General features: G+C 34.8%; 1 protein-coding gene across 12 annotated transcripts in view; it reads left to right on the top strand.

The window, feature by feature from the left end:
• The window catches only part of F11 (coagulation factor XI), a 40572-nt gene that overhangs the window by 5237 nt on the left and 21162 nt on the right, over positions 1–14173 (top strand). For 7 of the 12 annotated variants that reach the window (XR_004953338.1, XR_004953341.1, XR_004953334.1 and 4 more), the window contains exons 1-6: positions 5499–5604; positions 6935–7041; positions 9333–9372; positions 10781–10890; positions 10985–11147; positions 11237–11343. Coding sequence is in view for 3 of the 12 variants with exons in the window: in XM_016143917.2 (XP_015999403.2) it covers positions 5570–5604; positions 6935–7041; positions 9333–9372; positions 10781–10890; positions 10985–11147; positions 11237–11343 (562 nt within the window). In the remaining 9 variants the exon portion in view is untranslated. The other 5 variants (XR_004953340.1, XR_004953339.1, XM_016143913.2 and 2 more) reach the window with 4 other exon arrangements.

The raw sequence follows: 14173 nt of genomic DNA, 5'->3' as shown, positions 1-14173 counted from the left end.
GAAGTTTGATATAGTCCTATTCATTTATTTTTGCTTTTACTTCCCTGACTTTGAGGTCAAATTCATAAAATCTCTTTACGTCCAAAGTCTTTGAGTTTTGTTCCTCTTTTTTCTTCTATGCATTTTTATTGTTTCAGGTCTTATATTCAGGTCCTTAATCCATTTTGAGTTAATTTTGGTGTGTTGTCTGGTTTCATTCTTTTGCAGGTGCCCTTCCAGTTTTCCCAGCACCATTATTAAAGAGGCTTTCCTTTCTCCACTGTATGTTTTTGGCTTTTTTGTCAAAAATTATTTTTCCACATAAATATGAGTTAACTTCTGGATTCTCGATTCTGTTCCACTGGTCCATCTGTTGTGCTGCCAATATCATACCATTTTGATTACTGTCACTTTGTAGTATAATTTGAAGTTGGGCAGAGTGATGGCTCAAGCCTCGTTCTTTTTTCTTAGGATGGCTTTGGCAATTTGGGGTCTTTTGTGCTTCCATACAAATCTGATGATTTTTTTTTTTGCTCTATTTCTTTAAAAAATGCTTATGAGATTTTGATGGGTTTTGCATTAAATCTGTATAATACTTTAGGTAATAAGGTCATTTTAACTATGTTAATTCTTCCAATCCAAGAACATGAAATATCTTTCCATTTTTTAGTATCTTCTTCAATTTCTTTTAATAGGGTATTAAAGTTTTCATTATATAGACCCTTCAATTGTTTCGTTAAATTTATTCCTAAGTATTTTATTCTTTTTCCTGCAATTGCAAAGGAATTGCTTTTTCCATTTATTTTTCTGACACTTCATTATTAGAGTATAGGAAAGCTATGGATTTTTGAATGTTGATTTTGTATCCAGAAACTTTACTGTATTTGTTTATTGTTTCTAATAGTGTTCTTGTGGAGTCTTTAGGATTTTCTATGTAGAGAATCATGTCATCTGCAAATAGTGACAGTTTGACTTCTTTGTTTCCTATTTGGATGTCTTTTATAATTTTCTCTTGTCTGACTGCACTTCCTAGGACCGCCAATGTTATACTGAATAACAGTGGCAATAGTGGACAGCCTTGCCTTGTTCCTGATCTTAGATGGAAAGCTTTTTTGTTTTTCACCATTAAGTAAATGTTGGCCGAGGGTTTGTCATAGATGGTCTTTATTATGTCAAGGTATTTTCCTTCTATACAATTTTGTTAAGCGTTTTGATCACAATTGGATGCTGTATTTTGTTGAAGGCTTTTTCTGCATTTATTGATATGATCGTATGATTCTTATTTTTAAAATTTGTTTATGTGAGGTCTCATATTAATTGATTTGCATATGTTGAACCATCCCTGTGACCCTGGGATGAAGCCCACTTGATCGTGGTATATAATCTTTTTAATATGTTGCTATATTCAGTTCATTAGTGTTTTATTTAGGATTTTTGCATCATGTTGATGAGAGATACTGGTCTGTAGTTTTCTTTTTTTGTGTTCTCTTTACCGGGTTTTGGTATCAGAGTAATATTGGTTTCGTAAAATGAGTTGGGAAGTATTGCCTCCTCTTCAATTTTTTGGAAAAATTTGAGAAGAATGGGTATTAAATCTTCTTTGAATATTTGGTAGAATTCACTGGTGAAACCATCTGGTCCTGGACTTCTACTTTTTGGTAGGTTTTGGATGATTGTTCCGATTTCCATACTGTTGATTGGTCTATTTAGATTTTCCAGTTCTTCTCAATTCAGTCTAGGAAGGTTGTATTGTTCTAAGTACTGGTGCATTTCTTCAAGGTTATTAAATTTGTTGTTCTATACTTTTTCATAGGATTTTTTGCATGATCCTTTGTATTTCTGCGAAATCAGTTGTAATTTCCTCTCTTTATCCATGATTTTGTTTATTTGTGTCCTTTCTCTTTTTTCTTTAGTGAGTCTAGTCAGGAATTTGTCAATTTTATTAACCTTCTCAAAGAACCAACTCTTTGTTGCATTTATTTATCATTGAATTTTTTGTTTTCAATTTTATTTATTTTTGCTCTAATTTTGATAATTTCTTTCCTTCTGCTGACTATAGGCCTCATTTGTTCTTCCTTTTCTAGTTTTTAAAATGAAGTGTTAGGTTGTTTATTTGGGCTCATTCTTGTTTTTGGAGGTAGGCCTGTAATGTTATGAACTTTCCTCTTATGACTGCTTTTGCCGTGTCCCAAAAGTTTTGATATGTTGTACTATTATTATCATTCGTTTCTATGTATCTCTTGATCTCCTTTTTTATTTCTTCCCTGACTCAGTTATTCTTCAGTAGCATGTTGTTTAGTTTCCATGTATTTGTGGTTCTTCCTGATTTCCTTTGGAGTTGATCTCTAGTTTCAAAGAATTATAATCAGAGAATATGGTTGGTATGATTTCAACACTTTTATATTTGTCGAAGCTATCTCTGTGTCCCAATATGTGGTCGATTCTTGAGAATGTTCCCTGTGCACTAGAGAAGAATGTATAAGCAGCCGTTTCAGGACAGAGAGTTCTGTAAATGTTGATTATGTCCAGTTGGACTAATGCGTCATTTAAGGATATTATTTCCTTATGGATTTTCTGTTAAGATAATCTGTCCATATTCGACAGTGGGGTATTTAGGTCCCCTACTATGATCTTGTTTTGGTCTGTTTCTCCCTTTAGTTCTGTTAGAAATTGCTTTACATATTTCAGGGCTCCCCGATCAGGAGTGTAGATATTAATAAGTGTTATGTTGCTTGGTACATGATTCCCTTTATTATTATGAAGTGTCTCTTCATATCTTTCTTTACCTTTTTTATTTCGAAGTCTATTTCATCTGAATGCCATTTGCTTGAAATATCGATTTCTGCCCCTTCACTTTGAGTCTGTATTTGTCTTTGGAGCTGAGATGTGTCTCCTGGAGGCAGCATAAGGTTGGGTTTTGTTTTTTGATCCATTCTGCAACCTTGTACCTTTTACATTTACATTTACATGCAAATGGAGTTCAGTACATTTACATTTAGAGTAATTATTGAAATATGAGGTCTTCTTATAGCCATTTTATCTTTTTCTTTCTGGTAGCTCCATGTTTCCATTGCTTCCTTGTCCTTGTGTTTCTGTTTTCTTTATTTTTGTGACTTTTGTGGGATTTCCCTCTGGTTCTTCTTGTTTTATGTTGTATATTTGAGTTCTGAATCTTTGGTGTGTGGTTACCATTATAAATATGTAAAAGATAGTTATATATATGTATGTACACACACACACACATGCACGCACACACACTCATTTATTTTCTTCTGCATATGCCTTATCTCCATTCCCCTTTGCAAATTTGGATCTTTAAATCTTACCCCTTTCAGTCATTGTTGTCTCAATTTGTCCCTATGTACACTGAATGTTCATTACTATCTTGTTATAGCAAATCTCTTTATTGTTTAAGGTTATAATGTCCTGTTTGTTGTAAGGGTTGCACTCCTCTGCTTCTATTTGCCTGATAATTACCTTACTCTTAATTATGTTTTTTTTTTTTTTTTTTTTGTCATTTTGTTTTAGGCGAGCCTACCCCTTTCAGTATTTCCTGTAATTCAGGCCTCATAGTGAGAAATTGCCTCAATTTTTGTATGTCTGGAAAGGTCTTTATTTCTCCTTCATATCTAAAGGAGAGCTTAGCTGGATACATTATTCTAGGCTGGCAGTTCTTTTCACTTAATATTTTGAGTATGTGATTCCACTCTTTTCTGGCTTGTAAGGTTTGTGCTGAGAAGTTGGAGAATAATCTAATGGGTTTTCCTTTATAAGTTACTGTTTTCTTCTCCCTGGCTGCCCTGAGAATTGTCTTTGTTATTGATTATTGATAATTTTAATGCAAAGTGTCTTGGTGAAGGCCTTTTTGGTTTGAGATAATTAGGTGTTCCATTGACTTCTTGAATTCTAAGCTCTAGCTCATTCCTTAGGTTTGGGAAATTCTCATCAAGTATTTGTCTGAAAATGCTTTCTGCTTCTTTTCCTCACCTTCGATAACACCCATTATTCTTTTGTTTCCTCCCCTGATGGTGTCAAGTAGTTCTTGTATTTCTCTTTCATTATTTTTCATTCCTCAGTTTCTTTCTTCTTCCTTCTGATTTATTTCTAGATTTCTGTCTTTGATATTACTGACCCTTTCCTCCATTTGGTCATTCTATTTCCTAAGCTTGCTATTTCATTTTTCAGCTCTTGCAGTGTGTTTTTTAACTTCTAGAAGAACTCTTCAGTTCTTTTTGAGGGTTTCAATCTCCTCGCTAAAGAACTCATTCTGCTCATTTAGTTGTTTTTTCAATTCCTGAAATTGTTGATATGAATCATTTCGGATCTCACTGAGTTTTTTCAAAAGTACCATCCTGAATTCTCTGTCATTTAAGTCACATATTTCTATGTCTGTAAACTTATTTTCTGGAGATTTTTTTCTTCCTGAGATGCCTTGTCAACTTGGTTGTTTATGGTTTTAATGGACTATTCTTCTGCTCGTTGCAAAGAAGGCACTTTTCTTTAGGTTTCCAGTATGTGGCACTAAGCCTCTTGGATCCCTGCTTTATATAAGACCTTAATAATGCTTTTTTTCCCCTTGTAGATAGATGTTTAATCAAACTCACTACCCTCAGTCTAAGTCCCTGTCAGTGTTAAGGACAGTTTCGATAGCATTCGCTCAGATTCCCCTGGGGCTCTGCAGTGTTTGGTCTTGAAGGACGTGGGGTTAGGGGTCCTCTGGGTTGGGAGTTGGGGGCTGCAGCTCAGCCTTGGTTTTGCAACTGTGGCTGGTAAAAATCAACTGTTGTTTCCCTGGCATCCTGCTTCTCTGCTTTCTGCCCTGATGACTGAGCCCTGTTGCCGGCCACGTGGAGCTCACAGGACTCTCAGGTAAGGCTGTTCAGGGAAGTCGCTGCCTAAACACCACCTTTTCTTCTGTGATATTTAATATTTCACCTTCCCTTTCTACTATAGGGAGCTCTGCAGCTGTGAGAAGCAGCTCCTTTACTTCTTCCAGTCCGCTGCCCAATACCTGGGGTTCTGACCTATGGTAGCTCTTATGTGCAGATCCCACACTCAGATGTGCTGGTGTGCAGATTGGGTCTTTTTTTGTTGAATTTTAGATGTAGAGCTTATTGTTGTTTCAAGGGGAGAGCTCTGGGGGCATTTCTCACTCTGCCATGTTTCTCCAGACTCTACCAGTAAAGATTTGAGAAATGACTTAAGTACCCACAAAGTACACATGTCTACAAGACAATCATTCATAAGCACAATTCCATTGAGGTAAATGTGTCATTTTGTGATTTTCTTTTCTATCCGAGGCTGCTTATCCAATAAAATAAAATAAAATAGCTCTGATTTCCCAAATTCAAGCATATTTCCTGTTAAGTAAACCTGCTTTGCTTGCCTTTGTGACATTATTACCTAATTAGATATATTCTCACTAAAATCCAAAATAACACGTGCCTTGTATTGCATCACAGAATGTGTGACAAAACTGTTCAAAAACATCTGCTTTCAAGGAGGAGACATTGTTACTGTTTTTACGCCAAACACTAAGCACTGCCGAGTTGTTTGCACCCATCACCCAAGGTGTTTATTCTTCACTTTTATGAATGTATTGTTATCCGAAGATCCTACCAAATGGTAAATGTTTACACTTCTACATAGAGAAAATGGGTTTTACATGATAATTACCTACTAATAAATTTTACATGACAATTACCTAGTAAAAACTTTTCATATACCATTTTATGAAATTGAATGTTAAAAATTAAAAAATATATTTTCTTTCAAGTGAAATATTAAATGTCGCAGAAGAAAAGGTGGTGTTTAGGCAGATGGGGAAGGAACAGACATAACTTATTGTGGACTCTCCAACCTCCCTCTGCTCTCAATATTAGTGGTACAACAATATTGCCTCTTAATCATTTTGCTCTTTGCTTTTCAATTGATTATTGATATTTGATATTATTTAAACTGGCATATTTTCCTCAACTATTTTATTTTAAAAAATTAAATTTTATAAAGGTAATTTGAAAAATTAATACAATGATCCACTCTCGCTGCCAAGATTTTTGCCAGTTGTGCCTTACTTATTCATATGTGTATATGTTTAACCATTTGAAATAATTTGAAAACATCATAACACTTCACTCCTAAATATTTTAACATATATTATACTACACAAAATTAGAAAGAATTCCTTTATATAATCTCAATTGTCCCCCAAGTATTTTATAATTATTGACCAAAATCTTACCAAAATTCACAAATTACATTTGGTGGTTTTGTCTCCACAGTCATATTTTTAAAAATTTCCATCTACCACCTTTGGTTCCATATTGAACTTGAAAATTCAACGTAAAGCCTTCCTGCGGAATTTTTTTATGTTATCAGCATTAAATTATCAGCATCTTTGTGTATTACTGCTGCATTCATAGTTATTTGCATAGTACTCTAAACTTATAAAATTTTATTATTCGAGAATTTACAACAGGCACTAATAAATTTTTTCTTAACCAGGAAGAGACTAAATCTCTTAGGCTTTATGAGTCCAGAGGTGAAGTTAAGGATATTATACAAGTACTTATATAACCATTTAAAATGTATCCATTCAAAAATATAAGAACCATTTTTAGCTCATGGGCTATATACAAAACAAGCAAAAGACTGTATTCAACAGCAGGCCATAGGTTGCTCACTCACGTTTTCTGTTAGGAAGGAAATTCATACTTCATCTTTGAAATGTAGAGAAGATGAAAGAAAAAACAAACTCACAGTATTGCTAATAAAATATTTGTTTTGGCATGAGATGGAATAGTTTGTCTCCTTGTTTTTGATTTTCTGCATACTGACTTATTTTTTTATTTAAATATATTTTTAATAATATCAGTAGGTTCCTGCATACAGACTTTTAAGACCCATTTTTTAAAACATAAATTCCCACCCAGTAATGTTATTTTTTTTTTTAAAGGCTTATTTGCATCATGAAAGACAGTGAAACAGAAACACTGCCAAGGGTGAATATGACAGGAACAATTTCTGGATATTCTTTCAAGCAATGCCCACACCAAATAAGTGGTGAGATATCCTATTAGAAGTAATAAATACTAGGTATTATGATGTACACATATAGTTACATCAGGAATGGTTTTATGGCTATAAAACAAAACCCTGTTGTGTGGTAATAAAGTCTCCTATTGAAGTACTTCCAGTTTAGAGTAAAAACCAGCATACATGCATTTCCTTTATCCCTATTATAGTTTATTAAAATTTATCTCATAGTACACCAGTCAGAATGGCTATTACCAAAAACTCAACAAATAACAAGTGTTGGTGAGGACATGTAGAAAAGGGAACCCTCATATACTGTTGGTGGAATTGTAAATTGTTGCAGGAACTATGGAAGACGGTATGGCGATTCCTCAAAAAATTAAAAATAGAGCTGCTATACAGCCTAGCAATTTCACTTCTGGGTATTTAACTGAAGAAAAAAACCTCCTCATTTGAAAAGATATATGCACCTCCATGTTAATTGCAGCATTATTTGCCATAGTCAAGATACGGAAGCAATCTAGGTGTCCACTGAGAGATGAATGGATAAAGAAAAATGGAATATTACACAGCAATAAAAAAGAATGAAATCTTGCTATCTGTGACAATATGGATGAACTTGGAGGGTATTATGCTAAGTGAAGTAAGTCAGAGAAAGACAATCACTGTGTGATTTCACTTGATGTGGAATCTAAAAATATAAAACAAATGAATAAGCAAAACGAAACATAAAAAACCCCCATAGATATCGAGAACAAGCAGATAGTTGCCAAAGGGGAGGGCAGTAGGGAGAAGGACTGAAATTTAAAAATAAACAAGTTAAATAAAAAAATAAAATTTATCTCATAAGATAAATATCTTACTACATCAATTCTCATCATTCGTTTATTCTCTTTCTCTTTCCAAGCTTAAAGTTTTTTAATGAAAGTTCTTATTAAACATATTAATTCTAATCTAAGGAAACAACTGTAAAGGTTGAGGTGATACTTGTCTTAATAGTGATATCAATACTTGAATAGGTCAATTAGTGATTCAATCAATCAGTGGAGTTAAAGACACATAAGAAGCCAGGTGAAAAAACTGAAACAGAAATGACCAAGTCTAATATTGTTGCAATATAAGAAGGAAATTGGCATTTTTTTACTGCTTCCATGTGAGAATAGGAATTAAGCAGATTAAAATAAAAACAGGATTTCTGAGGAAAAGTAGAGGAGTGGAAAGAGTAAATCAGGACAGACCGTTGCTAAGGCAAAACTATCAGAGTTGCCCTAGAGTCTGAAAGATCACCATATTTTATGCTTTTATTCCCAGCTTGCAACAAAAAGATTTATGTGGACCTAGACATGAAGGGAGTGAACTATAGTGGCTCTATCACCAAGGGTGCTCGAGAATGCCAAGAAAGATGCACAAATGACATGCATTGTCACTCTTTCACATACGCAGCAAGGCATTTTACAATTGTGGGGCATCAGTGCGTGAACCATGGTCATTAGATTACCCGATGAAAAGCAAAATGGGGATGTATTAATTTTTTTTCATCAACTTGATGTCAAATTCATTTTTAACCCGTAAGAAACATTTTTATAATAAGTATAATGTTTGTTTTTTTACCTTTTTTTCTCAAGAATGGCCAAAAGAATCTGAAAGGTAAGGAGTTAAGATTAAGAGTAATGTGTTATCTTTTAAAAACAGCTGATCATTAAAAATTCTAAGCTACTACAAATTTAATCAAAATGTCTGTATAAGATCAATAAAAGTTGCACAGAAGAATTTCTAGCTCCTCTCCCTTTGCATTCCCCACTTACTGACCACAGATCCAACGTTATCAAGGATTCTTGGTTTTCACTAGCTTAGGGAGGGCTCCACCTTTGGTAAAAAGAGAATTGCCTAGTTTTGAATGGAAAGAAGAATATACAGAGGACCACTAAGAGGCGACTTAGTCCAATGCCTTTTTAAGATAATCAAACTTGAAGCAGAAAGAGCTGGAATATTAGTGGAACGTCAAATCCAAGTGGAGAGAGATGGCAATGATGGCCTGTATCAGTGGGATTGGAGACGTGGGTGGAGGAAGGTTCGAGAATTGTTCCCCTACTGATGGGTATTAATTAACATGGGGAACCATAAGAAAGCATGGTAAATTTCTTTGATCATTAAAGGGACGTTTGCTGGAATTTTGCCTCTCATTAACAAGATTCACTAAAACCAAACCAAAACAAAACAAAAAAACCCCTTAAGATGAAGCCTGCTTCAAAATCTAGATTTTACATATTATCTAAATCAGAATTCTCAGAGCTTTTGGCATTTGCTTGACTTGGCAGCTCATTTGGGAGAAAGGTTTCCCGGAGTAATCGAGTCAAGGTAAGCCCTTGAGTTCCTTGTCCATCAAGCAAACTTGGTCTTCTATTGAGTGAGGCTGTAATTTCAGAAGTGCTAGATCTGCCACATGAAAATATGTCTGCTACTTTCAATTACTCCACAAATTAAATATAATTTATTTGGTGCTTACTATAGATCAGGCACTGTTCTAGACACTGGGGATACTGTTAGTAAACTAAATAAATAAAAACCCTGCCCTACTTGGAGCAGAGTGGAAGTGATAGAGAAATAACTAGATTGGATATATTGTCAATGTAGAGCCAGTAAGGATTATTGATAGATTGGATGTTAGCTACGAAGGAGAGACAGGGTCAGTAATAGCTTCATTTTAGGCCCAAGGAGTTGAAAGGATGAAAATGCCAATGACTGAGATGTAGAAGATTTCATGAGGAGCAAATTTCAAGAGGGGAGGCATGCCTATTCAATGCCCAGAGAGAAATGCTGAATTGGCAATTAGAAAGAGAAGTCTGAAATTAAGAAGAGGGTTTATTCTCTAGATGTATGTTTGAGTGTCACCAACGTATAGCTGGTCATTAAAGCCATGAAACTGGTGAGAGGATCAAAGGATTAAATGCAGTTAGAGAGGAATGGAAATTCAAAGATGCCTTGGAACATTATAAATTTCAGAAATTAGAAAGATACCTTTGTAATGTGTTATTTTGTGTAATCACTGCTCTTTTTCTTAAAATCCTTTTTATAAAATTCCTAATCGATACCTATAAGAGGAGTGGCACATTTGATCCTCAATACAGGGTGACTGAAGAACATGTATGCTACCACCCAAGGTTTGGCTTTTTAAATTTAAATTAATTAAAATTAAATAGAACTAAGTATTCATATTCTTAGCTGTATTAGCCAAGTTTCTCATGCTCAATATCCATAATATGGATAGTGGCTACTATATTAGATGTCATAGACATGGAATATTTCTACCATTGAAGAAAATTCTGCTGGACAGAACCGTTCTCTAATGTGATATTGTGCTAATTAGGAAAAGTTACTCCCTTCCAGGAAGATGCTGCCTGGGTGTGGAGACTGCAATGGATTTTACTTATTCCTGTCTAAGCTTGCAGCAAAACTCTGGCTGGGAGATTTCTAGGCAGCATGAAAATTCTTGGATCTTTGAGATAGGCCGGCACAGTTAGAAGAAAGGAAATAAAAAAAGAAAATGCTAGGCACACTGACAATAGAGCCAGTACAGAAAGTTTTTATGGAGGCAGGTGGTTTAGTTTTGAAAATTTGTTTACAACTGTAGATCTTGAGGTCTGACTCAGTGATAAATGGGAAATGGGAAAAATCTTTGCTATTAAATGTTAACATAAACTTAGATATGTTTTTTCTTTGCTATGCTTTATATGATATATTTATATTTCCCATTTTTTACTGTTAGAAATCTTTGTCTCCTTGAAACATCTAAAAGTAGATTATCGAGCACACACATTAAAACAAACGAAGCTCTTTCTGGTTTTAGTCTTCAAAACTGCAGCCACAGCGTACCAGGTAAACAATGAAAGCACTTTCTTCTAATGAGATTAACCAATTGATGAGTGCTAAAATTTTGTGTCTTATATCTGATATGTGATTTGCTGTCCAGTGTTCTGTCATCCATCATTTTACCATGACACTGATTTCTTAGAAGAAGAACTGGACATCGTTTACGTGAAAGGGCATGAAATGTGCCAGAAAATATGTACTAATAGCATCTGCTGCCAAATTTTTATCTATTCTCCATCTCAAGAATCTTGCAACAGAAAGAAGTAAGACACAAGGAGGGCTCCAGAAATGTTCCTGCCCCACCGCTTTGAGAGGTGCATTGCATTTATACCACTTTGTTTCCAACCTGCAGAAGTAAATGTTACTTAAAACTGTCTTCCAATGGATCACCAACTAACATACTTCATGCGAGAGGAGGCATCTCCGGATATACGTTAAGGTTATGTAAAATGGATAATGGTGAGTTTAATGTCACTTGAAAAAAATACATGTGAAGGAATTATTCTATACTTAACATAGCGGGACTAAGAGATTCAATAATAGCCACAGAGGGGAAAAATTAGTGAAAAAACAAATTTATGATTTTCTGTTAGTTTCACTCCTTATCACCCAGGGTGACCATGTTTCAGAGGTAAATAATGAGCCTTGACTAAACTGCCTCCCCTAGTATTAACCAATATGTGTTTTAAGTTGACGCATCTTACAACTGGTATTTCATTGTGAACCAACACTTTATGTCTGATTTTTGTTATCAAGGCCATCTATATTTTTATTATCCTTTATAATCGAAATATCCCCAAATCTCGGTTAATCGAATTATTCATTTTCTTTCCATTTACCATTACTTGACCTTTAGTTGAAACATAAATAATCATCATGTGTTTGAAAATTTATGTAGCTATTTAAGAAATACTTGAATAGCTACTTTTCAGAGGCCTTTATTCTTTCAGATTTTGCCTATTATTGGCACATTATGAATTTTGGCAAAAATTACAGTAAAATCTTATCAATATGTAGCTGTATGATAGGGTGGAAATAAATAGATTGTCTAGATTAAACAAGACCTATTACATAAAAATTAGAATAAAAATCAAATCAGCAGTGTTTTTATCCCAATGGCTCATTCTGAGAATAGTAGCAAGGGATATTTTATAGGCAAACAGAATCATCTAAGGGACAGAATCCCCACCAGGAAAGAACATATCGCACACACACACATTCCTCTCTAGAGTATCACAACCCTCTATTATGTCTTTAGTACTTACTGATTTACATAAAACCACATATTTTTAGACTTTTATTGCTTAATGTCTAGGGGCTGCGATGGGAATCTTAAAATGGTTCAAGCTGCTTTAAAATGCCCATCAATTAAGTTATGTTTCATAATTCTCTGTTTTGCTCACAATAACCTAAGTTTATGTAAGGTAAACCTTAAGTTTACCTAAGACAAAAAGGAGTATTTATAATAATTCCCTTGCCTTAGTTCTACTAAACATTAGAAGGAACACTTAGAAAATTTTGTTGTTAGTGATGTTAATATAGTTTATAAAAGAGGAACCAGCACTTATGTCTTAAATTGTAGAATCCTTTGTTCACCCTCCTTCCTTCATTATATTCTCTGTTAAATTTATGGACTTTGGCCTGTAAAAGTTACAGAATAAATCAGATATAGATTAATAGATGAAGTAGAAAACATAAGATAAGGAATAATAAAACCTTTTGTCTTTTTAATGCAACTTCTAAACGAAGAGAAACTAGATAATTAGGTTTTGCTGCACTGTATTTGATGAAATAGTATCCTAATACAAAAAGGAATATCTAATTGATGTTTATTGCATCCTTGAACTATCATTGGTCTACAATATAACTTAATTTTCTGAAGATACAAAACAATTGCCATCAAAAGAAGCATTTCTTAACATAAAGTTTGATGCTAGATCCGATATTTTGTGCATTTTGTTTGAACTGAGAAACCAAATAGAATGAACATCAAGACCTATGACTCATCCCTAATAAGGTCTTTATTGAGCTGTTTGAAACATTTTAGTTACTGCTCACCTATTAATTTTCCTAAACGTTGTCTTTTATGCCACTTCCACCTTGCAAATTATAAAGGCTTCCCAGTAATTCCAGAGTATAGTCAAAATCTTCAAAAATAGTTCTATAAAACTGCACCCTATCCACTCTCAAATGAAAACTCTCTTAGGATATCCACCTATTTAGGCTTTCACAAACACATCACCCTTTTTCCTACCTCAGCTTGCTACCAGCTGGTGTTTCTTTCAAAACTTCTTTTCCTGTCCTCTAATTCTGTTTGGAGTCTGACCTAGAATTACAGATTCGTTTTCCTGTTGATGAAAGGCCTAGAGAAGTTTTATACTTAGAAAACAAGTGAATGAATGATGTAGGACTTGGCTTTTGACTGGTGACCCTTCTGCTAACTTCACACTCCTTTAGCTAAGGATACAAAACTTTCCTGATCTGCTTGCTATTCTAATTGTGGTTTGGGCATAACACATTGGCATCACCTGGGAACTTGCTAGAAAGAATTTCAGATCTACTCCAGACTGGATCAGAATCTGCATTTTAAAAGAAAACCAGGTGATCATATGCACATTGAAATATAAGAAGTGCTGCTCTAGAATAATGATGTTTACGAGTACCATGTCCCCATTCTGTCTAAGTTACAGGGAAGGATTTGGCCAAAACTCCATCCAGGAGGGTAGGTTCTGGTGTCTGGCATGTCAAGAAGTAAAAATAGAATGAACAGACCTACTCAGGACACCCAAGACAGGAGAGAAACATAGGAATAACTCTGAATCGAAGTCCTTTGAAAGTATCAAGAGTTGGGCCAAAGACCCCTAAACTGTCAACAAGACCAAAGGGCAGAAACAGTTTACAAACAAAAGAGCAGCCCAGGTTTGGAGTGGGTGGAACGGGGGTGATGGACCAAAGGTCAGCCCAAGTAGAAGAGGATAGGGGAGGAATTGGACATAGGCTGCAAGCTGAGTGGGAGGTGCTCAGCTTTTCTTTATAACAGTAGTTTTCAAACTTTGGCAGGGCTGATTAAAACTCAGATTACTGAGCTCCACTGCTGATTCACTGGGTTTGAGTTGGTGCTCAGAATTTGCATTTCTAACGAGTTGCAGGTGATTATCTTGATCTGGAGGCAATTGACAACAGCTGCTTTTAACCATCAGGGTTATCATTGGAGGGAAGATAAGACTGCCTCTTAGTACCAGATGAAGCATTCTTTGGGGGTATGTAATTACAAGGTGACCTATTCATT

Source organism: Rousettus aegyptiacus, unplaced genomic scaffold (assembly GCF_014176215.1).
Source record: "Rousettus aegyptiacus isolate mRouAeg1 unplaced genomic scaffold, mRouAeg1.p scaffold_m13_p_11, whole genome shotgun sequence".
Taxonomy (NCBI): domain Eukaryota; kingdom Metazoa; phylum Chordata; class Mammalia; order Chiroptera; family Pteropodidae; genus Rousettus; species Rousettus aegyptiacus.
The sequence above is the reverse complement of the archived record's forward strand: the minus strand, read 5'-3'. Positions and strand labels throughout refer to the sequence as shown.